At 41.5% G+C, this 22,857-nt stretch overlaps 2 protein-coding genes across 3 annotated transcripts; one reads left to right on the top strand and one right to left on the bottom strand.

Annotated features, from left to right (window-relative positions):
- Positions 1-629: 629 nt before the first annotated feature.
- LOC135574623 (uncharacterized) lies at positions 630-2,503 on the top strand. Of its 2 annotated transcripts, none has more exons than XM_065026067.1 (4): positions 630-721; positions 1,033-1,191; positions 1,844-1,963; positions 2,218-2,503. In XM_065026067.1, the coding sequence occupies exons 2-4, from the start codon at positions 1,039-1,041 to the stop codon at positions 2,353-2,355; spliced, it is 411 nt and encodes a 136-aa protein (XP_064882139.1). In that variant the 5' UTR covers positions 630-721; positions 1,033-1,038; the 3' UTR covers positions 2,356-2,503. The 2 variants fall into 2 exon arrangements, with proteins under 2 accessions (XP_064882139.1, XP_064882138.1); XM_065026066.1 differs by having other exon boundaries at positions 1,029-1,191.
- Positions 2,504-17,862: 15,359 nt separating this feature from the next.
- LOC135574622 (uncharacterized) lies at positions 17,863-19,981 on the bottom strand. Its single transcript, XM_065026065.1, has 4 exons — positions 19,896-19,981; positions 19,210-19,368; positions 18,620-18,739; positions 17,863-18,243 (listed from the first exon to the last, which is right to left on the bottom strand). Exons 2-4 carry the CDS (start codon positions 19,360-19,362, stop codon positions 18,106-18,108), a joined length of 411 nt encoding a protein of 136 aa, XP_064882137.1. The 5' UTR covers positions 19,363-19,368; positions 19,896-19,981; the 3' UTR covers positions 17,863-18,105.
- Positions 19,982-22,857: the final 2,876 nt, after the last annotated feature.

Genomic DNA, 22,857 nt, shown 5'->3' with positions numbered 1-22,857 from the left:
AGTTTATTAATTAGATCTTGGAATATTAACCACAAGTGGATTCACTGCATTCAAAGTGATTGAAGATAAAACCAAGAGGTTTTCCAACTCATCCGGTTGATAGAGCCCTGGGATAAAGCTTCTATTGAGGCCAGAGACAGTGTTTGTATGTGGCGCCACAGAGTGAGTGGTATAACGGTAGTGTGTAAAGGCTTTGTCCCACATTTCACCCTATTCACTCTATAGTGAACTACTTTTGACCAGTAGTGCACTATATAGGGAATGGGGTGCCATTTGGGACTCAAACATTGTCACTGTAGGAGTGGTCCTTATAATACCACTCTGACTGAAGCAGGTGGCTGTGAGGCGCCTGTTGTCTCCTGCAGATAGTGATCAATGGTATTACTGATGAATTACAGATTCTATGCAGTACTATTTACCATGTCCACCCTTAGCAATGTCCTCTCCCTTACCTAACTGTTGATTCACTGGGCTGGCCTTTTGACATTATCTGGAATAGAATTTGTTCAATCAGCACTTCAAATAGTATCAGAATTTGTCGTTACACCTTATAGGCTTCCATATGTCTCTTGGTAATATAGGGTGTGTTCTCATTGGATAAGCAGTCTTACATACCACCTGGGGGGGGGCTGAGATCTTTATAAACAGCTAGATGGCACAGTAAGGACCATCAGCAGTTGGATGACTAGAGAAGACAGACGTCCAGCTCAAGAATATCCAGGTAAGACATGATCTGTTCTTCTGTTCTTCTACCCCCCTCTCTCTCTCTCTCACTCTTTCTCTCTCTCTCTCTCTCTCTCTCTCTCTTCCTCTCTCTCAGTCGCTGTCCCTCTCTCTCTTCTGTGTCACTGTCTGTCTCTCTCTCTCTATCTCTTCCTTCACTGGTCTCTTATTACTGAGAATATGTCCTGAACTGTATTTTTACTCCACCTCTCTGTTTAGAGAGTTTGTATTGTAATGTTAGTTTCAAGCTCTTATGGACATGTTTATATCTTCCCCCTCCTGTCACCTCCTCTCCTCTCTCCCAGACAGTGTACCATGGCCTCTCTCTCTCTGTCCCTGGGACTGCTGGTGCTCTGCACCCTGGCTCTTGTACACTGTGACCTGTATGACGGCCACGTCAGGGTGTGGGGCCTTAGTGCTTCCAACCTGAAAGGAGACCTCCTCTCCCAGCCAGACCCCTACGTCAAGGTGAATTGAATGTAATGACATACCCAAATCTAACTGCCTGTAGCTCAGGTCTTGAAGCAAGGGTATGCCTTTTCTTGGTACCATTGGAAAGCAAACACTTAGAAGTTTGTCGGAATGTGAAAGGAATGTAGGAGAATATAACACGATAGATCTGGTAAAACACAATACAAAAAAAAATCCAACCTTTCTTTTGTATTTTTTTGTACCATCGTCTTTGAAATGCAAGAGAAAGGCCATAATGTATTATTCAAGCCCAGGTGCAATTTAGATGTTGGCCACTAGATGGCATCAGTGTGTGTGCAAAGTTTTAGATTGATACAATGAACCATTGCATTTATGTTCAAAATGTTGAATCAATACTGTCCAAATGTGCCTGATTTGTTTATTAATAACATTTCATGTTCAAAACTGTGCACTCTCCTCAAACAATAGCATGGTATTCTTTCACTGTAATAGCTACAGTAAATTGGACAGTGCAGTTAGATGAACAAGAATTTAAACTTTCTGCCAATATCAGATATGTCTATGTCCTGGGAAATGTTCTTGTTACTTACAACCTCATGCTAATTGCATTAGCCTACGTTAGCTCAACCGTCTCGACGGGGACCAACCAATACTTAATAAAGTCTACTGACAACATTATCTTCTTTAGGTGTGGTGCGGCCCAGCCTTCGGTGGCATGAGCAGCATTCTGCAGAACCAGGCCAACCCCACCTGGCCCGGTGAGTTCAACTTCGTAGACATCATCCACAAGTCTGTCCTGAAGCTGGAGGTGAGTTTCCCCCTTACTATGCAAAGCACTTTGAGCACTGGAAAAGCACTATGTAAATCAAATCAATTATTATTACAACGATGATGATGATAATGAGGAGGAGGAGAAAGAGTAGGAGGAAGAGGAGGAGAAAGAGTTGGAGGAAGAGGAGGCGGAAGAGTATTATTATGATTATTGTCATGATTTTAAAGATTATTTATTATTATTATGACTTTAAATTATTATTATAAATTATAAATTATTATTATTATTAGGTGTGGGATGATGACGCCGGACCAGATCACCGGCTGGGAACCTGCACAACCACCATCCGCCGAGGAACACACACTGAGACCTGCCACCTGAAGAAAGGCACCGTCTACTACACCTACAGCTACGACTACAGTCACTAGAAGGAACATAATGATGGTTAGATTGTAACCTATGACCTTTACGACCTTGTGTCTGATTGGTTCTCTCACCCTGACACTCATGTATTCACTTCCTTACAGCATCAATTAAAAAAACTTGCTTTACGGCAAGATGGTCTGTCTGGCTTTATCATGTTTCTGAATTGTTTTATGATTTCTCAGAAGATGCATTAGAAGATGGTCCATATCATATTAAAAGAGATAAATCAATATTTCTACTAGATTTGAAACCATTCAATATTTACCTTTTACAGTGTAACGACGTGGCCCTTTTGGGTATATATTATGCCCCCCCTTAGTCTCTCTCCCATCCCAGGTTTTACAACGGTCATATATTCCTGCTAGAAACTCTCTCTCTTCACTTCCTTGGAGTATGGAGGGAGAGAGCCTATGGAGAACAAAGACTTTCTTCTTCCCAAAACTCTTTAATTGGAGAATTAAACAATATTTGTATTTTTGAGAATGTGGGAATGGTCTGTGGACACTTAAGGGTCAGTCATGTCGAGTTTGTTTCATTGGTGATCTCATGAGGACAGGAAACACACATTACTGTGTCTTTGGTTTAGCACACTTCTCAATTACAGGGTTAGCATCTAAATGTTGTGAGACCTATGTGATTACATATAAAACTATTTGTGAAAAGATTAAATGTGATGGTTGCCTTCTAAATGAGAGTATGGACTTGTCAGTTACAGTTTGGCCTTCTTTCATTATCAGCATTTCTGATAAATACAACATTTCCCCATGGTGGTAATTAAGTCCTTATGTTATGTTATGTTGAATATGAGTCTAAGGGCCCGTGTCCACAAAGCGCCTCAGAGTAGAGACTACGTTCCAACAACAGGTGGTTTCTGTTGACTATCTAACGGATGTTCTTGAACAGGAAAACATCTGAGAGCAGACCCATACATTTACATTTTAGTCATTCAACAGACGTTCTTATTCAGAATGACTTACAGAGGAGGACAGAGGAGTCGAGGAGAGGACAGACTTTTGCTCAAGTGAGAATCTCCCAGTGAATAAAATGTATCTCACCCCTGCTTGGACCACGACACCACAGAGACAGAATTTGACTTCATTCAAGCAAAGTAGTTATTAATGACCCATAAAGAATTGGTCATAATTGGTGGCAAATTACTACAGTATCTCAAACTGATTCAATAATGGAGCCTGGCCCATGGGGAGAAGATTATGTTTGACGGCATTGATATTAGTAACAACAAGACAGCCCATTGGATAATCACAATGTGGTCATTAACAATGTGACAGCCCATTGGACAATCACAATGTGGTCATTAACAATGTCACAGCCCATTGGATAATCACAATGTGGTCATTAACAATGTCACAGCCCATTGGATAATCACAATGTGGTCATTAACAATGTCACAGCCCATTGGATAATCACAATGTGGTCATTAACAATGTCACAGCCCATTGGACAATCACAATGTCACAGCCCATTGGATAATCACAATGTGGTCATTAACCTCTTAAGTCGACCCTCTACTTTTTTGAACATTCTGTTAAAAATCGCGCAACATTTCAGCGCCCTGCTACTCATGCCAGGAATATAGTATATGCATTTGCTTAGTCTGTGTGGATAGAAAACACTCAGACGTTTATAAAACTGGTTAAATCACTGCTGTGGCTTTACCAGAACGGCATTTACATCGAAAAGCACAGGAAAAACTGATCACTGAAAATGGGAAAATATATCCATGCGCTACTTGAACCCATTGATAAAGGTGAACCACAATTAATTGACTGAGGTTGCAGTACCTACAGCTTCCACACGGTGTCTAGAGTCTTGTCATTTCCCTTCGAGTTTTTTCTTGGTCAAACACATGCAGGGCACCGTATCTCCTATGGTCTAGGACCGGATATTTTCGTTGAGTTTCTAGCCGGACATTTTTCCAGACGGACAGCTAATGATCTTTACATCGCCTCCTGATGAATTTTATCGCTTATTAACGTTTACTAATACCTAAAGTTGCATTACAAACGTATTTTGAAGTGTTTTGTGAAAGTTTATCGTCGACTTTTTGAATTTTAAAAAATGACGTTACGTTTTGAAACTATGTTTTTTTCGTTTATCACACAGTCTACATATAACGATATCTAGGCTTTATATGGACCGATTTAATCGAAATAAAGACCCAAATAGTGTTTATGGGACATCTAGGAGTGCCAACAAAGAAGATGGTGAAAGGTAATGAATGTTTTCTATTTTATTGTGCGGTTTGTGTAACGCCGAAATGCTAATTATTTTGTTTACGTCCCCTGTGGGTCTTTTTGGGTGTTACATGCTATCAGATAATAGCTTCTCATGCTTTCGCCGAAAAGCATTTTAAAAATCTGACTTGTTGCCTGGATTCACAACGAGTGTAGCTTTAATTCGATACCCTGCATGTGTATTTTAATGAACTTTTGAGTTTTAACTAATACTATTAGCATTTAGCGTAGCGCATTTGCATTTCCAGAGCTCTAGTTGGGACGCAAGCGTCCCGAGTAGAAGCAACAGGTTAACAATGTCACAGCCCATTGGATAATCACAATGTGGTCATTAACAATGTCACAGCCTATTGGACAATCACAATGTCACAGCCCATTGGACAATCACAATGTGACAGCCCACGGTCTGTCCTAGCTCTCTTTTCCTAATTTAATTTCCTTTCCTCCGTTCCTAGCTTAATCTCTTAATTTTCCTGCTTACTTTGCTTCCCTAGCTTCCTCTCTTCCTTTTCTTGATCCGATTCCTCATTTCCTAGCTTTTTTCCTCATTTCCTTTACTCTTCTACTTTCCTACGTTCCTTTCCTCATTGCCTTGATCTATTTCCTCCTCCACTTGTTGGCTGCTTTTCCTTCATTCTGTGGTCCAACTCATCCCAAACCATCTCAACTGGGTTGAGGTGGGGTTATTGTGGAGGCCAGGTCACCTGATGCAGCACTCCATCACTCTCCTTCTTGGTCAAATAGCCCTGACACATCCTGGAGGTGTGTTTTCGGTCATTGTCCTGCTGAAAACAAATAGTAGTCACACTAAGTGCAAACCAGATGGAATGGCGTATCGCTGCAGAATGATGTGGTAACCATGCTGGTTATGTGTGCTTTGAATTCTAAATAAACCACTGTCACCAGCAAAGCACCCCCACACCATCACACCTTCTCCTCCATGCTTCAAGGTGGGATACACATGCAGAGATCATCCGTTCACCTACTCTGCGTCTAACAAAGACAGGGTGGTTGGAACCAAAACTTTAAACTCAGTTTTTCACAATTCCTGACATTTAATCCTAGTAAAAATGCCCTGTCTTAGGTCAGTTAGGTTCACCACTTTATTTTAAGAATGTGAAATGTCAGAATAATAGTAGAGAGAATGATTTAGTTCAGCTATTATTTCTTTCATCACATTCCCAGTGTGTCAGAAGTTTACATACACTCAATTAGTATTTGGTAGCATTGCCTTTACATTTTTTAACTTGGGTGAAATGTTTTGGTAGCCTCCCACAAGCTTCCCACAATAAGTTGGGTGAATTTTGGCCCATTCCTCCTGACAGAGCTGGTATAACTGAGTCAGGTTTGTAGGCCTCCTTGCTCGCACACGCTTTTTCAGTTCTGCCGACAAATTGTGTATGGGATTGAAGTCTGGGCTTTGTGATGGCCACTCCAATACCTTGACTTTGTTTTCCTTAAGTCATTTTACAACAACTTTGGAAGTATGCTTGGGGTCATTGTCCATTTGGAAGACCAATTTGCGACCAAGCTTTAACTTCCTGACTGATGTCTTGAGATGTTGCTTCAATATATCCACATAATTTTCCTGTCTCATGATGCCATCTAGTTTGTGAAGTGAAGTGCACCAGTCCCACCTGCAGCGAAGCAACCCCACAACATGATGCTGCCACCCCCGTGCTTCACAGTTGGGATGGTGTTCTTCGGCTTGCAAGCGTCCCCCTTTTTCCTCCAAACATATTTCTGTTTCATCAGACCAGAGGGGAGGACATTCCTCCAAAAAGTACGATCTTTGTCCCCATGTGCAGTTGCAAACCGTAGTCTGGCTTTTTTATGGCGGTTTTGGAGCAGTGGCTTCTTCCTTGCTGAGCGGCCTTTCAGGTTATGTCGATATAGGACTTGTTTTACTGTGGATATAGATACTTTTGTACCTCAAGGCCCTTTGCTGTTGTTCTGGGATTGATTTGCACTTTTCGCAATAAAGTACGTTCATCTCTAGGAGACAGAACGTGTCTCCTTCCTGAGCAGTATGACGGCTGTGTGGTCCCATGGTTTTTATACTTGCGTAATATTGTTTGTACAGATGAACGTGGTACCTTCAGGCATTTGGAAATTGCTCCCAAGGATGAACCAGACTTGTGGAGGTCTACACATTTCTTTCTGAGGTCTTGGCTAATTTCTTTTGATTTTCCCATCATGCCAAGCAAAGAGGCACTGAGTTTGAATGTAGGCCTTGAAATACTTCCACAGGTACACCCCCAAATTTCTCAAATTATGATAATTAGCTTATCAGAACCTTCTAAAGCCATGACATAATTTTCTGGAATTTTCCAAGCTGTTTAAAGGCACAGTCAACTTAGTGTATGTGAACTTCAAACCCACTGGATTTGTGATACAGTGAATTATAAGTGAAATAATATGTCTGTAAACAATTGTTGGACAAATTGCTTGTGTCATGCACACAGATATCCTAACTGACTTGCCAAAACTATAGTTTGTTAACAAGAACTTTGTGAAGTGGTTGAAAAATGAGTTTTAATGACTCCAACCTAAGTGTATGTAAACTTCCAACTTCAACTGTTTTTATGTGTGTGTTTATACTACAGACACCAACAGTGCTTGTCCTAATATTTCAAAATGTCTTCATTCCATTCTTTCACTTTTACATGTGTATATTGTTAGATATTACTGCACTGTTGGAGTTAGGAACACAAGCATTTCGCTACAACCGCAATATCATCTGCTAGTCTCATTGCAAAATGTGTAGAATGGAAGGAAATTGGCTTTAAAACTGCAAAAAAGTTTATTTCAGCCTAGCAAATGTGTAGATTAGAATAACATGAGATAAGATTTAAAACTGTTCATTTGTCTGTATGCCAGATGACAAAAGTAAATGTTTACAATTGGAGGAAATTAGGGTCAGGAGTCCATCTCCTGTTTCTGTAGCGTGAGGCAGCTTGATGTACAGCTCCTTTCTTCCACTCCTTTGCTTTCCTAGCTCTCTTCCTCCTATCTTTTTCTAATTTCCTTCCCTCCTTTCCTAGCCTCTTCTCCTCCTTTTTATTTCCCCCTTTCCTTCACTAGCTTCCTTTCCTCTTCACCTTATCCTGATCCCATTCCAAATTTCCTTGCTTTCTTTCCTAATTTCCTTTACTCTTCTTCTTTCCTAGGTTCTTTTCCTCTTTTCCTAGCTTCCTTTCCTTGATATATGTCCTCCTTTCCTCATTCACTTTCATAGCTCCCTTTCCTCCTATCCTTTCCTAACTACCTTTCTGTTCCTCCTTCCCTAGTTTCCTTTCCTCTCATTTCCTGGCTCCCTTTCTTCCTTTCCCAGTTTCCTTTCCTCCGACTACAATAGTGGCGTTGAGCCTTCTACACTACTAGTACTGCTACTAAACTCAGCAAAAAAAGAAACGTCCCCTTTTTCATTTTTTTTGTTAGTTCTTTCCAATGTGTCAAGTAATTATCTTTTAATTTTCTCATGATTAGGTTGGGTCTAATTGTGTTGCTGTTCTGGGCATTTCTCTCTCTCTCTTTCACCTGTGGACCTGTTGCACCACAGTTTCAGATCAGCTGACGATCGCCTGGGGACCTGTTCTACCACAGTTACAGATCAGCTGACGAACGGCTGGTGATCTGTTCAACCACAGTTACAGATGGAGCCCATAGTTTGGAATGCTTCCTGGGGCAGGAACACTCAACTGTCTTAATATTTGTCAGTGATTATACATTTGTAGCTTTACTGATGAATTTCAGAGATTTTGAGGGACTTTACACACAGTCTTCAAAGCACTACCATTTTTTTAGCAAATATCTACCTCCTGTCTCAGCGCCTTTAGGAAAGTGATCAATAACAGCCTGTTTTATAACTGCATCTCAAACCCCTCTCTGATAAGATGACAGAAAGCTGTAGTCTAGATCCACATGGTTGTACTTCAGCTGTGGGATGACATCACAACGACAACATTCGAAAGTGTAGATTAACATAATTCAAACATTCAAAAAAATCCCTTGGCAGTTTTGGCTAACATCCTGTAGTACGTACAGACAGACAGACAGACAGACAGACAGACAGACAGACAGACAGACAGACAGACAGACAGACAGACAGACAGACAGACAGACAGACAGACAGACGTTTGTGTGTGACGCCACAGAGAGAAGAGTCCGGGGTATGTTCTGTAGTCAGTGGATATTGTCACTGTGGGAGTGGCGCATATTATAACATCTTAATTAGCTCTGTAGTCTTCTGTACGTCTTTAATACAAAACGTGTATTAATTAGATCTTGGAATATTAACCACAAGTGGATAACCGGCATTCAAATTATTAAGGATGAAACCAAGAGGTTTTCCAACTCATCCGGTTGATAGAGCCCTGGGATAAAGCTTCTATTGAAGCCAGAGACAATGTTTGTATGTGGCGCCACAGAGTGAGTGATATAACTGTAGTGTGTAAAGGCTTTGTCCCAAATTACACCCTATATCCTACATTACACCCTGATCTACTTTTGACCAGTAGTGCATTATATAGGGTGTATATAGGCAATAGGGTGCCATTTTGCTTCAGTTTTAAGAAATGTTTTCAAAGAAAAGTTTTTCAACAGAATCGCCAGAATGAATACACCCTTGATCATACACAAACACAGTTCACATTCATAGCAGCCGCATACAACCAACCAGCATGAACATTTTGCTCGTTGTAATTCCTTCTTGCATCTACTCGCTCTCCTCTCACCTTTTCCCTTCGCTTCTGTGATGCTAACCACTACACACAGCCTACATCATTGTCACAGTATTAGCTAACGCCATAGTCAACATAGCTACTAGAAGTAACGCGTTAGTAAACCGGCTACAATCATGCAGTACCGTGTACTGTCAGCAAGCAGTTTAGCATTTACACCGGTGGGCCTCGGTGGCAATAACTGAATAAAACCAAAAGCTCACCTTGACTTGGAAGAGTTCCAGTGTTGGATAGCCATAGCCAGCTAGCTAACATAGCATCCCTCTCTGTTTGAGCCAGGTATTTGTGTAGGGTAAACTAGCTAGCTGCATTCGCAAGCTAAGTGAAAGTGAAAATAAATACAATGAAATATAGCTAGCTGTCTTTCTCCTTTTCTTGCTCTCTCTCTCTTGCATCTCCTTCATTTTTAAAGAACTTCATTTGTTAAAAATGGTTTGGCTATTGTCTTTCTCTCACTTTGAGTCAACTACTCGCCACATTTTATGCACTGCAGTGCTTGCTAGCTGTAGCTTATGCTTTTAGTGCTAGATTCATTCTCTGATCCTTTGGTGGACAACATGTCAGTTCATGTTGCAAGGGCTCTGCTAGGTTGGAGGACGTCATAAATACTGTGTAAGTCTATGGAAGGTTTTGTATTGAAGTCAATGTGCCCAGAGGAGGATGGAAACTGGCTGTCCTCCAGGTAAACCATTGTGCTAACCTAGAGTGCTGTTGAGGCTAATGTAGATGTTCTTCTCTTTCTAAAGATCTAATGTAACTTTACTGTATATAAGAATATGAATATGTACTGTATATATGAATAGTGAGTAAATAGTATTTCTGTTCTCTCTTGGTGTCTTTCCTATATATGTAATTGTTTGCCCTGAGCAAAAAAATTTTAAATTTCAATATTAAAAAGTTGGTGGCCGCTTGAGAGCATCCAGACACGTGCTTGAGAGCATCCAGACACGTGCTTGAGAGCATCCAGACACGTGCTTGAGAGCATCCAGACACGTGCTTGAGAGCATCCAGACACGTGCTTGCCAAATCATCTTCTGCACGGCATACCCAGGATACAAGGATCATGGATGTACTACATGTATTATCACTGCCCTCACTTCATGGGTGAAGACAACCTGTGCCTGGACTTTACAGTGTTCCTGTTCAAGTCCCCCTTCAGAGACTGTTTACCTGCCTGCCAAGGACATGTGTCAGGCAGGTCACCTGTAGTACTAACATGCTGTCTATATTAACAGGCCAGGACTGAAAGATACAAAGTCACCCAGACCTTACTTTTGCCACTTCACTCTGTGTTTGAGTGTCCACTTAATCAACTCTTTAAGTATCTTCTAAAGTAAATGTCAAACGTGTTTAATGTGTATTTTAACTTGAATGTTTTATTGTCTATTCAATGCAATATCCATGTACGTATGAGGTTGTCAAATTTTGCAGAGTCATCACTTGCCATTGACTATAATGCAATATGCAAATATGTATAAAATATATTAGAAACCACTCTAAAACCCTCCATACCAGTGAATGGAGTAAGGAAAATAGGAAATTAAGCTAGGAAAGGAGGAGGAAAGGGAGCGAGGAAAGCAAAAAAGTGGAAGATAAAAGAAGAAAAGATATCAAGGAAATGAAGCTAGGAAAGGAGGAAAGGAAAGGAAACAAGGAAAGGATAAGTGTAAAGTTAGTTAGAGATATAAAGGGAACAAGCTAATTAGGAAAGAAAGCTAGGAAATGAGGAACAGGGTCTAGTAAAGGAGGAGAGGAAATTAATCTAGGGAAGGAAAGGGAGCAAGAAAAGGAGGAGAGGAAAGTAATCTAGGGAAGGAAAGGGAGCAAGAAAAGGAGGAGAGAGGCTAGAAAAGGAGGAAAAGATAGAAAATGAGGAAAAGATAGGAGGAAAGAGAGCGAGGAAAGCAAAGGAGTGGAGGAAGGGAAAGACAGGGGTTGAGAAACAGAAGATAAGAAAGAAGGAATGGAAAAGAGAAATGACCAACGAAAGGAAGCTAGGGAAAGGATAGGATGAAAGGGAGCTAGGAAAGAAAAGGGAACTAAGAAAGAGGGAGATGAAGCCAGTGAAGGAAAGTAAGCAAGGAAAGGAGGATATGAGAGGAACCCAGGGAAGGAAAGGGAGCAAGGAAAAGGAGCAAGGAAGCTAGGAAAAGGGGAAAGGAAAAGTAGTTAAGATGGAAAGATATCAAGGAAAGCAAGCAAGGAAGGAAAAAATTGAAGCTAGAAAAGGCAGAAAGTGAACTAGGATATCAAACATGCATTTCAAAAAGCAATTGTGATATATACATTTGTACTTAATTTCTTTGAGAACTGAGGATGTCCTAATCTGGATTCCGTATTGTTCAGTGCATTCGGATTGTATTCGGACCCATGGACTTCTTCCACATTTTTATTACATTACAGACTTATTTTAAAATGTATTACATTGTTTTTCCCCCTCATCAATCTACACACAATACCCCATTAACTACAAAGCAAAAACAGGTTTAGACATTTTTTTAAATGTATAAAATTAAAAAACTGAAATATCACATTTACATAAGTATTCAGACCCTTTACTCAGTACTTTGTTGAAGCACGTTTGGCAGCGATTGCAGCCTTAAGTCTTCTTAGGTACGACGCTACAAGCTTGGTAAACCTGTATTTGGGAAGTTTCTCCCATTCTTCTCTGCAGATCCTCTCAAGCTCTGTCAGGTTGGATTGGGGAGCATTACTGCATAGCTATTTTCAGGTCTCTCCAGAGATGTACCATCGGGTTCAAGTCCAGGCTCTGTCTGGGCCACTCAAGGACGTTCTCAGACTTGTCCCGAAGCCACTCTTGCGTTCTCTTGGCTGTATGCTGAGGGTATTTTTTCCTGTTGGAAGGTGAACCTACACCCCAGTCTGAGGTCCTGAGCATTCTGGAGCAGGTTTCATCAAGAATCTCTATAATTTGCTCTGTTTATCTTTCCCTTGATCATAACTAGTCTCCCAGTCCATGCAGCTGAAAGAAATCCCCACAGCATGATGCTGCCAACACCATGCTTCACCGTAGGGATGGTGCCAGGTTTCCTCCAGACGTGACGCTTGGCATTCAGGCCAAAGAGTTCAATCTTGGTTTCATCAGACCAGAGGATCTTGTTTCTCATGGTCTGAGAATCCTTTAGCTGCCCTTTGGCAAACTCCAAGCAAGCTGTCATGTGCTTTTTACTGAGGAGTGGCTTCCGTCTGGCCACTCTACCATAAAGGCCTGATTGGTGGAGTGCTGCGGAGTTGGTTGTCCTTCTGGAAGTTTCTCCCACCTCCAAAGAGGAACTCTGGAGCTCTGTCAGAGTGAACATCTCCCCCAATTGCTCAGTTTGGCTGGGTGGCCAGCACTAGGAAGAGTCTTGGTAGTTCCCAACTTCTTCCATTTAAGAATGATGGAGGTGTAACCGATGTGAAATGGCTAGCTAGTTAGCGGTGGTGCGCGCTAATAGCGTTTCAATTGGTTACGCCACTCGCTCTGAGACCTGAAGTAGTTGTTCCCCTTGCTCTCTGCAAGTGCCGAAGCTTTTGTGGCGCGATGGGTAGCGATGCTTCGTGGGTGACTGTTGTTGATGTGTGCAGTGGGTACCTGGTTCGAGCCGAGGGGACGGGCGAAAGCTATACTGTTACAGAGGCCACTGTGTCCTTGGGGACCTTCAATGCTGCAGAAATGTTTTGGTACCCTTCCCCAGATCTGTGCCTCAACACAATCATGTCTCGGAGCTCAACAGACAATCCCTTCGACTTCATGGCTTGGTTCTTGCTCTGACATCCACTGTCAACTGTGGGACCTTATATAGACAGGTGGATGCCTTTCCAAATCATGTCTAATCAATTGAATTTACCAAAGGTGGATTCCAATCAAGTTGTAGAAACATCTCAAGGATGATCAATGGAAACAGGATACACCTGAGCTCAATTTCGAGTCTCATAGCAAATGGTCTGAACACTTATGTAAATAAGGTATTTCTGTTATTTTTTTATATATTTTTTATACATTTGCAAACATTTCTGAAAACCTGTTTTCACTTTGTCATTATGGGACATGTGTGTAAATTGATGAGGAAATACATTTATTTAATCCATTTTTGAATATGACTGTAACGTAACAAAATGTGAAAAAGGGAAGGGGTGTGAATACTTTTCAAATGCCCTGTATGTGGAGCAACTCACAAATATGTAAAACACAGGTCACAAATGTAAAGTCACACATGTTGTCATATTTCTAAAAACATATTTGACCACTGTGTTTGCAAAGTAAGAAATATGTTTATTATAGGTTCCCTTGCTGATGTTGGTGCTTCAGCTTCCCAGCAATGTCATCCCGGGTTAGTTCCTTAAGATAACATAACACAAGGACTTAATTATCACCATTGGGGAATGTATTCATCTGAATGCTGATTAAAGTTATATCAAGTGTTTAAGCACAATAATGGTACACTGTAAAAGGCTTTGACAGAAAATCTCAAATCAAGTCGAAATATTGATTTATCACTTTCAATATTCTACGGACCAACCTAAGACCTCTTCTGAGAAATGTAAAACAATTCAGAAACATGATGAAGACTGAGAACATCTTGCCGTAAAGCACGTTTCTTTTTATTGATGTTTTAATGTTTTATCATTCTGCAGCGATACGCCGATGGAAAGTTGTCCTTTGATCTGATGAGTCCAAATTTGGGATTTTTGGTTCCAACCTCCGTGTCTTTGTGAGATAAAGAGTAGGTGAACGGATTATCTCCGCATGTGTGGTTCCCACCGTGAAGCATGGAGGAGGAGGTGTGATGGTGTGGGGGTGCTTTGCTGGTGACACTGTCAGTGATTTATTTAGAATTCAAAGCACACATAACCAGCATGGTTACCACATCATTCTGCAGCGATACGCCATTCCATCTGGTTTTCACTTAGTGTGACTACTATTTGTTTTCAGCAGGACAACGACCGAAAACACACCTCCAGGATGTGGAAGGGCTATTTGACCAAGAAGGAGAGTGATGGAGTGCTGCATCAGGTGACCTGGCCTCCACAATAACCCCACCTCAACCCAGTTGAGATGGTTTGGGATGAGTTGGACCACAGAATGAAGGAAAAGCAGCCAACAAGTGGAGGAGGAAATAGATCAAGGAAATGAGGAAAGGAACGTAGGAAAGTAGAAGAGTAAAGGAAATTAGGAAAAAAGCTAGGAAATGAGGAATGGGATCAAGAAAAGGAAGAGAGGAAGCTAGGGAAGCAAAGTAAGCAGGAAAAGGAGGAGATTAAGCTAGGAACGGAGGAAAGGAAATTAAATTAGGAAAAGATATGAGGAAAGACCGTGGGCTGTCACATTGTGATTGTCCAATGGGCTGTCACATTGTTAATGACCACATTGTGATTGTCCAATGGGCTGTCACATTGTTAATGACCACATTGTGATTGTCCAATGGGCTGTCACATTGTTAATGACCACATTGTGATTATCCAATGGGCGGTCACATTGTTAATGACCACATTGTGATTGTCCAATGGGCTGTGACGTTATGAATGACCACATTGTGATTGTCCAATGGGCTGTGACGTTATAAATGACCACATTGTGATTGTCCAATGGGCTGTGACGTTATTAATGACCACATTGTGATTGTCCAATGGGCTGTGACGTTATAAATGACCACATTGTGATTATCCAATGGGCTGTCACATTGTTAATGACCACATTGTGATTGTCCAATGGGCTGTGACATTGTTAATGACCACATTGTGATTGTCCAATGGGCTGTGACATTGTTAATGACCACATTGTGATTATCCAATGGGCTGTGACATTGTTAATGACCACATTGTGATTATCCAATGGGCTGTCACATTGTTAATGACCACATTGTGATTGTCCAATGGGCTGTGACGTTATTAATGACCACATTGTGATTGTCCAATGGGCTGTCACATTGTTAATGATCACATTGTGATTGTCCAATGGGCTGTGTTATTAATGCATTGTGATTTCCAATTACATTGTTAATGATCACATTGTGATTGTCCAATGGGCTGTGGCGTTATTAATGACCACATTGTGATTGTCCAATGGGCTGTGACGTTATTAATGACCACATTGTGATTATCCAATGGGCTGTCACATTGTTAATGACCACATTGTGATTGTCCAATGGGCTGTGACGTTATTAATGACCACATTGTGATTATCCAATGGGCTGTCTTGTTGTTACTAATATCAATGCCGTCAAATAAAATCTTCTCCCCATGGGCCAGGCTCTATTATTTAATCAGTTTGAGATACTGTAGTAATTTGCCACCAATTATGACCAATTCTTTATGGGTCATTAATAACTACTTTGCTTGAATGAAGTCAAATTCTGTCTCTGTGGTGTCGTGGTCCAAGCAGGGGTGAGATACATTTTATTCACTGGGAGATTCTCATTTGGCCAAAAGTCTGTCCTCTCCTCAACTCCTCTGTCCTCCTCTGTAAGTCATTCTGAATAAGAATGTCTGCTGAGTGACTAAAATGTAAATGTATGGGTCTACTCTCAGATGTTTTCCTGTTCAAGAACATCCGTTAGATAGTCAACAGAAACCACCTGTTGTTGGAAAGCAGTCTCTAGTTCTGAGGTGCTTTGTGGACACGGGCCCTGATCTACACCCGTATTCATGAAGAGTGTTCATATCAGTTTGGCTTATTAGATCATATTGAAGCAGATTGTTCTGGACTGGGAAAACCTGATCCTAGATCAGCACTCCTAATCTGAGACACTGTGAATAAGGGACGGGTCTCCCCTGATCTGAGACACTATGAATAAGGGACAGGTCTCCCCTGATCTGAGACACTATGAATAAGGGACAGGTCTCACCTGATCTGAGACACTATGAATAAGGGACAGGTCTCCCCTGATCTGAGACACTATGAATAAGGGATCTGAGACACTATGTCTCCCCTGATCTGAGACACTATGAATAAGGGACAGGTCTCCCTGATCTGAGACACTGAATAAGGGAAAGGTCTCCCTGAGACAATGAATAAGGGACAGGTCTCCCCTAAGGGAGGTCTCTGATCTGAGACACTATGAATAAGGGACAGGTCTCCCCTGATCTGAGACACTATGAATAAGGGACAGGTCTCCCTGATCTGAAACACTATGAATAAGGGACAGGGTCTGAGACCTATGAATAAGGGATCTGAAACACTATGAATAAGGGACAGGTCTCCCTGATCTGAGACACTATGAATAAGGGACAGGTCTCCCCTGATCTGAGACACTATGAATAAGGGACAGGTCTCCCCTGATCTGAGACACTATGAATAAGGGACAGGTCTCCCCTGATCTGAGACACTATGAATAAGGGACAGGTCTCCCCTGATCTGAGACACTATGAATAAGGGACAGGTCTCCCCTGATCTGAAAGCAGTGGTGGAAAAAGTACTCAGTTGTCATACTTGAACAAAGTAAAGATACCTTAATATAAAAACTGCAGTAAAAGTCATCCAGTTAAATACTACTTGAGTAAAAGTCTAAAGGTATTTGGTTTAAAATATACTTATTTATCAAAAGTATTTGTAATTGCTGAAATATACTTAAGTATCAAAAGTCTAAATAATATCTTATATCAAGCCAATCAGACTGAACTATTATTATAATAATTTTTTGGGGGGATAGGCAGCGGCACACATTTGTCTTTAGTGAGTTCGCCAGAGCAGAGGCAGTGGGGATATATTCTCTTGATAAGTGTGTGAATTTGACCATTTCCCTGTGCTGCTAAGCTTTCAACATTTAATCAGTATTTTGGGGTGTCAGGGATTATCATTAATTATCATTCAGTTCATTTCCACATGGGGGGGTCATATGTAACTGTAACTGTAAGTACAACAGAGGGCTCCCTGACATTGTGGGTTCCCATGTTGATGGTGATACTGCAGCTTAGCTTCCACCATGTCATCCCAGGTTGGATCAACATAACATAAGGACTTAATTACCACCAAGGGGAAATGTTGTTTTTATCTGAAATGCTGATAATGAAAGAAGGCCAAACTGTAACTGACAAGTTAAACTTGATTTGAAAATCCATACTCTCATTTAGAAGGCAACCATCACATTTCATCTTTTCACAAATAGTTTTATATGTAATCACATAGGTCTCACAACATTTAGATGCTAACCCTGTAATTGAGAAGTGTGCTAAACCAAAGACACAGTAATGTGTGTTTCCTGTCCTCATGAGATCACCAATGAAACAAACTCGACATGACTGACCCTTAAGTGTCCACAGACCATTCCCACATTCTCAAAAATACAAATATTGTTTAATTCTCCAATTAAAGAGTTTTGGGAAGAAGAAAGTCTTTGTTCTCCATAGGCTCTCTCCCTCCATACTCCAAGGAAGTGAAGAGAGAGTTTCTAGCAGGAATATATGACCGTTGTAAAACCTGGGATGGGAGAGAGACTAAGGGGGGGCATAATATATACCCAAAAGGGCCACGTCGTTACACTGTAAAAGGTAAATATCGAATGGTTTCAAATCTTGTAGAAATATCGATTTATCTCTTTTAATATGATATGGACCATCTTCTAATGCATCTTCTGAGAAATCATAAAACAATTCAGAAACATGATAAAGCCAGACTGAGACCATCTTGCTGTAAAGCACGTTTTTTAAATTGATGCTGTAAGGAAGTGAATACATGAGTGAAAGGGTAAGAGAACCAATCAGACACAAGGTCACAAAGGTCATAGGTTACAATCTAATCATCATTCTGTTCCATCTAGTGACTGTAGTCGTAGCTGTAGGTGTAGTAGACGGTGCCTTTCTTCAGGTGGCAGGTCTCAGTGTGTGTTCCTGGGCGGATGGTGGTGGTGCAGGTTCCCAGGCGGTGATCTGGTCCGACATTATTATCCCACACCTAATAATAATAATCATCATAATAACAATAATAGTAAAAATAATCATGATAATCTTCTTCCTCCTCATCATCATCATCATCATCTCCAACATCATCAGGGCGGCAGGGTAGCCTAGTGGTTAGAGCATTGGACTAGTAACCGGAAGGTTGCGAGTTCAAACCCCCGAGCTGACAAGGTACAAATCTGGTACAAATCTGTCGTTCTGCCCCTGAACAGGCAGTTGACCCACTCTTCCCAGGCCGTCATTGAAAATAAGAATTTGTTCTTAACTGACTTGCCTGGTTATATAAAGGTAAAATTAAAAATTAAAAAATAATAATAGATGGGATTTACATAGTGCTCAAAGTGCTTTGCATAGTAAGGGGGGAAACTCACCTCCAGCTTCAGGACAGACTTGTGGATGATGTCTACGAAGTTGAACTCGCCGGGCCAGGTGGGGTTGGCCTGGTTCTTCAGAATGCTGCTCATGCCACCGAAGGCTGGGCCGCACCACACCTAAGGAAGAGAATGTTGGCAGTAGAATTTATTAAACATTTTTTAAATTTTATTATTGTGCTTTTAATACTGATAATACTGATTTTTAATGTATGTACAGTTGGCTCACTTGAATGAGGAACCTTTATAAGTATTTTAAAATTAATTAATTAATTTGTTTGTTTGTTCATTTGTTAATTCGTTTTTATTATTACTTCACCTAACAAGTAACAAGCCAATCAGTGACATTTTCATGGTCACATGTCACTGTAGGCTACTTGATATCCAAACAAATGACAGCTGACTGTCTACTGTTTACTGTTTGATTATTGCTGTGTCTCTGTCCTTCTGTGTTCTGATGTCTGTCCTGTCTGTAACATCACTGTACTTCTGTTTTATCTCCCCACCTGTCAGGTTGTTGTTGTAAATAAGAATGTTTTGTTAACTGACTGATCTGGTTAAATAAAGATGAAATAAATGAGTAAATTCACCTTGACGTAGGGGTCTGGCTGGGAGAGGAGGTCTCCTTTCAGGTTGGAAGCACTAAGGCCCCACACCCTGACATGGCTGTCATCCAGGTCACAGTGTACAAGAGCCAGGGTGCAGAGCACCAGCAGTCCCAGGGACAGAGAGAGAGAGGCCATGGTACACTGTCAGAGAGAGGGGAGGGGAGGGGAGGGGAGTTGAAGATATTAACATGTCCAGAAGAGCTTGAAACTAACACTACAAACTGTATTCAGAGAGGAGGAGTAAAGGAGTTGAAAGATCAGGATATATGATCAATATTAAGAGATTAGTCAGTGGAAGAAGAGAGAGAGATCGATGGACAGAGAGAGAGAGAGAGAAATAAATGGAAGACACCAGAACAATTCTGAATCAGCAGAAAAACAGGCTCTTATTCAATTGCAGATAGTGGCTTTTCAGAAGTGTGTTTGATTTAACCACCAGCATATCCTGGATGGAGGGAGATGATACTTGATCTCCAACCAAACTGACACTTCATCTCTATATCTGCTATTGTACACATTTAAAAGCACTTGGAAGGGCTTTCACTGTCTGCAATGGACTGAATCCCAGTCGATGAGCGAGAGAGAGAGAGAGAGAGAGAGAGAGAGAGAGAGAGAGAGAGAGAGAGAGAGGTAGTAGAACAGCACCAGAACAACAGATCTTGTCTTACCTGGAAATTCTTGAGCTGTACGTCTGTCTTCTCTAGTCACCCAACTGCTGATGGTCCTTACTGTGCCATCTAGCTGTTTATAAAGATCTCATGCCCCCCTCCCCAGGTGATATGTTGACCCACAGGTGGTACGTAGAACAACTTAGTGATGACCCAATCAATGAGCGCACACCCTATATTACCAAGAGACATATGGAAGCCTATAAGGTGTAACAACAAATTCTGATACTATCTGAAATGCTGATTGAACAAATTCTATTCCAGATAATGTCAAAAGGCCAGCCCAGTGAATAAACAATTAGGTAAGGGAGAGTATATTGCTAAGGGTGGACATGGTAAATAGTACTGCATAGAATCTGTAATTTATCAGTAATACCATTGATCACTATCTGCAGGAGACAACAGGCGCCTCACAGCCACCTGCTTCAGTAGGAGTGGTATTATAAGGACCACTCCTACAGTGACAATGTTTGAGTCCCAAATGGCACCCTATTCCCTATATAGAGCACTACTGGTCAAGAGTTATTCACTATAAAGTGAATAGGGTGTAATGTGGGACAAAGCCTTTACACACTACAGTTATATCACTCACTCTGTGGCGCCACATACAAACACTGTCTCTGGCCTCAATAGAAGCTCTATCCCAGGGCTCTATCAAACGGATGAGTTGGAAAACCTCTTGGTTTCATCCTCAATCACTTTGAATGCAGTGAATCCACGTGTGGTTAATATTCCAAGATCTGATTAATAAACTTTTTGTATTAAAGACGTACAGAAGACTACAGAGCTAATTAAGGTGTTATAATATGCGCCACTCCCACAGTCACAATATACACTGACTACAGAACATACCCCGGACTCTTCTCTCTGTGGCGCCACACACAAACGTCTGTCTGTCTGTCTGTCTGTCTGTCTTTCTGTCTGTCTGTCTGTCTGTCTGTCTGTCTGTCTGTCTGTCTGTCTGTCTGTCTGTCTGTCTGTCTGTCTGTGCTACAGGATCTTAGCCATATCTGCCAAGGGGTCTTTTTAATGTTTGAATTATTTTAATATTCACCTTATAATTTTTTATTATGATGTCATCCCACAGCTGAAGTACACCCACGTGGATCTACAGTTTCTGTCATCTTATCAGAGAGGGGTTTGAGATGCAGTTATGAAATGGGCCATTATTGATTAGTTACTTTATTAAAAGCGCTGAAACAGGAGATAGATATTTGCTAAAAAATGGTAGTGCTTTGGAGACGGTGTGTAAAGTCTCTCAAAATCTCTGAAATCCATCAGTAAGGCTTCAAATGTATAATCACTGACAAATATTAAGACAGTTGAGTATTCCTGCCCCTGGAAGCATTCCATACTACGGGCGGCAGCGTAGCCTAGTGGTTAGAGCGTTGGACTAGTAACCGGAGGGTTGCAAGTTCAAACCCCTGAGCTGACAAGGTACAAATCTGTCGTTCTACCCCTGAACAGGCAGTTAACCCACTGTTCCCAGGCCGTCATTGAAAATAAGAATGTGTTCTTAACTGACTTGCCTGGTTAAATAAAGGTAAAATTTAAAAAAAAATCTGGTCATCAGCTGATCTGAAACTGTGGTAGACCAGGTCACGTCACCAGGCGGTCGTCAGCTGACACTTCATTGTCCCACACCTCCAGCTTCAGGTTGTCTTTGACCTCCATGTCATTGCAGATGAACTCCTTCTCTCTTTCTTTCTCTCTCTCGGAGGACCTGAGCCCTAGGACCATGCCCCAGGACTACCTGACATGATGACTCCTTGCTGTCCCCAGTCCACCTGGCCATGCTGCTGCTCCAGTTTCAACTGGCCTGGGCCCTAGGACCATGTCCCAGGACTACCTGACATGATGACTCCTTGCTGTCCCCAGTCCACCTGGCCATGCTGCTGCTCCAGTTTCAACTGTTCTGCCTTACTATTATTCAACCATGCTGGTCATTTATGAACATTTGAACATCTTGGCCACGTTCTGTTATAATCTCCACCCGGCACAGCCAGAAGAGGACTGGCCACCCCACATATGCTCTCTCTAATTCTCTCTTTCTTTTCTCTCTCTCGGAGGACCTGAGCCCTAGGACCGTGCCCCAGGACTACCTGACATGATGACTCCTTGCTGTCCCCAGTCCACCTGACTGTGCTGCTGCTCCAGTTTCAACTGTTCTGCCTTATTATTATTCGACCATGCTGGTCATTTATGAACATTTGAACATCTTGGTCATGTTCTGTTATAATCTCTACCCGGCACAGCCAGAAGAGGACTGGCCACCCCACATAGCCTGGTTCCTCTCTAGGTTTCTTCCTAGGTTTTGGCCTTTCTAGGGAGTTTTTCCTAGCCACCGTGCTTTTACACCTGCATTGTTTGCTGTTTGGGGTTTTAGGCTGGGTTTCTGTACAGCACTTTGAGATATCAGCTGATGTACGAAGGGCTATATAAATAAATTTGATTTGATTTGATTTGATGAACTTGTTACTCCAGGTGGTGTAAGGTTTGTTGTTAATGATTTCTTTATTGCCAGGAGAGATGGCTCAATAACAAACCTTTACGAAGACATTCTTTGGATCAGAATCTTTTTTTGAATTTGGATCAAGGCAGAGTTGAAAAAAAAGCCATATCTCAGACTGGCCAGTAAAAAGAAAAGATCAAGAACACAGACACGAGACAGAGGAACTCTGCCTAGAAGGCTAGCATCCCGGAGTCACCTCTTCAATGTTGACGTTGAGACTGGTGTTTTGCGGGTACTATTTAATGAAGCTGACAGTTGAGGAATTGTGAGGCGTCTGTTTCTCAAACTAGACCCTCTAATGTACTTGTCCTCTTGCTCAGTTGTGCCCCGTTGCCTCCCTCTCATCTTTCTATTCTGGTCAGAGCCAGTTTGCTCTGTTCTGTGAAGGGAGCAGTACACAGCGTTGTACGAGATCTGTAGTTTCTTGACAATTTCTTGCATAGAATAGCC

Source organism: Oncorhynchus nerka, linkage group LG13 (genome assembly GCF_034236695.1).
Source record: "Oncorhynchus nerka isolate Pitt River linkage group LG13, Oner_Uvic_2.0, whole genome shotgun sequence".
Lineage (NCBI taxonomy): Eukaryota > Metazoa > Chordata > Actinopteri > Salmoniformes > Salmonidae > Oncorhynchus > Oncorhynchus nerka.
This window is presented reverse-complemented; position numbering and strand designations above follow the sequence as displayed.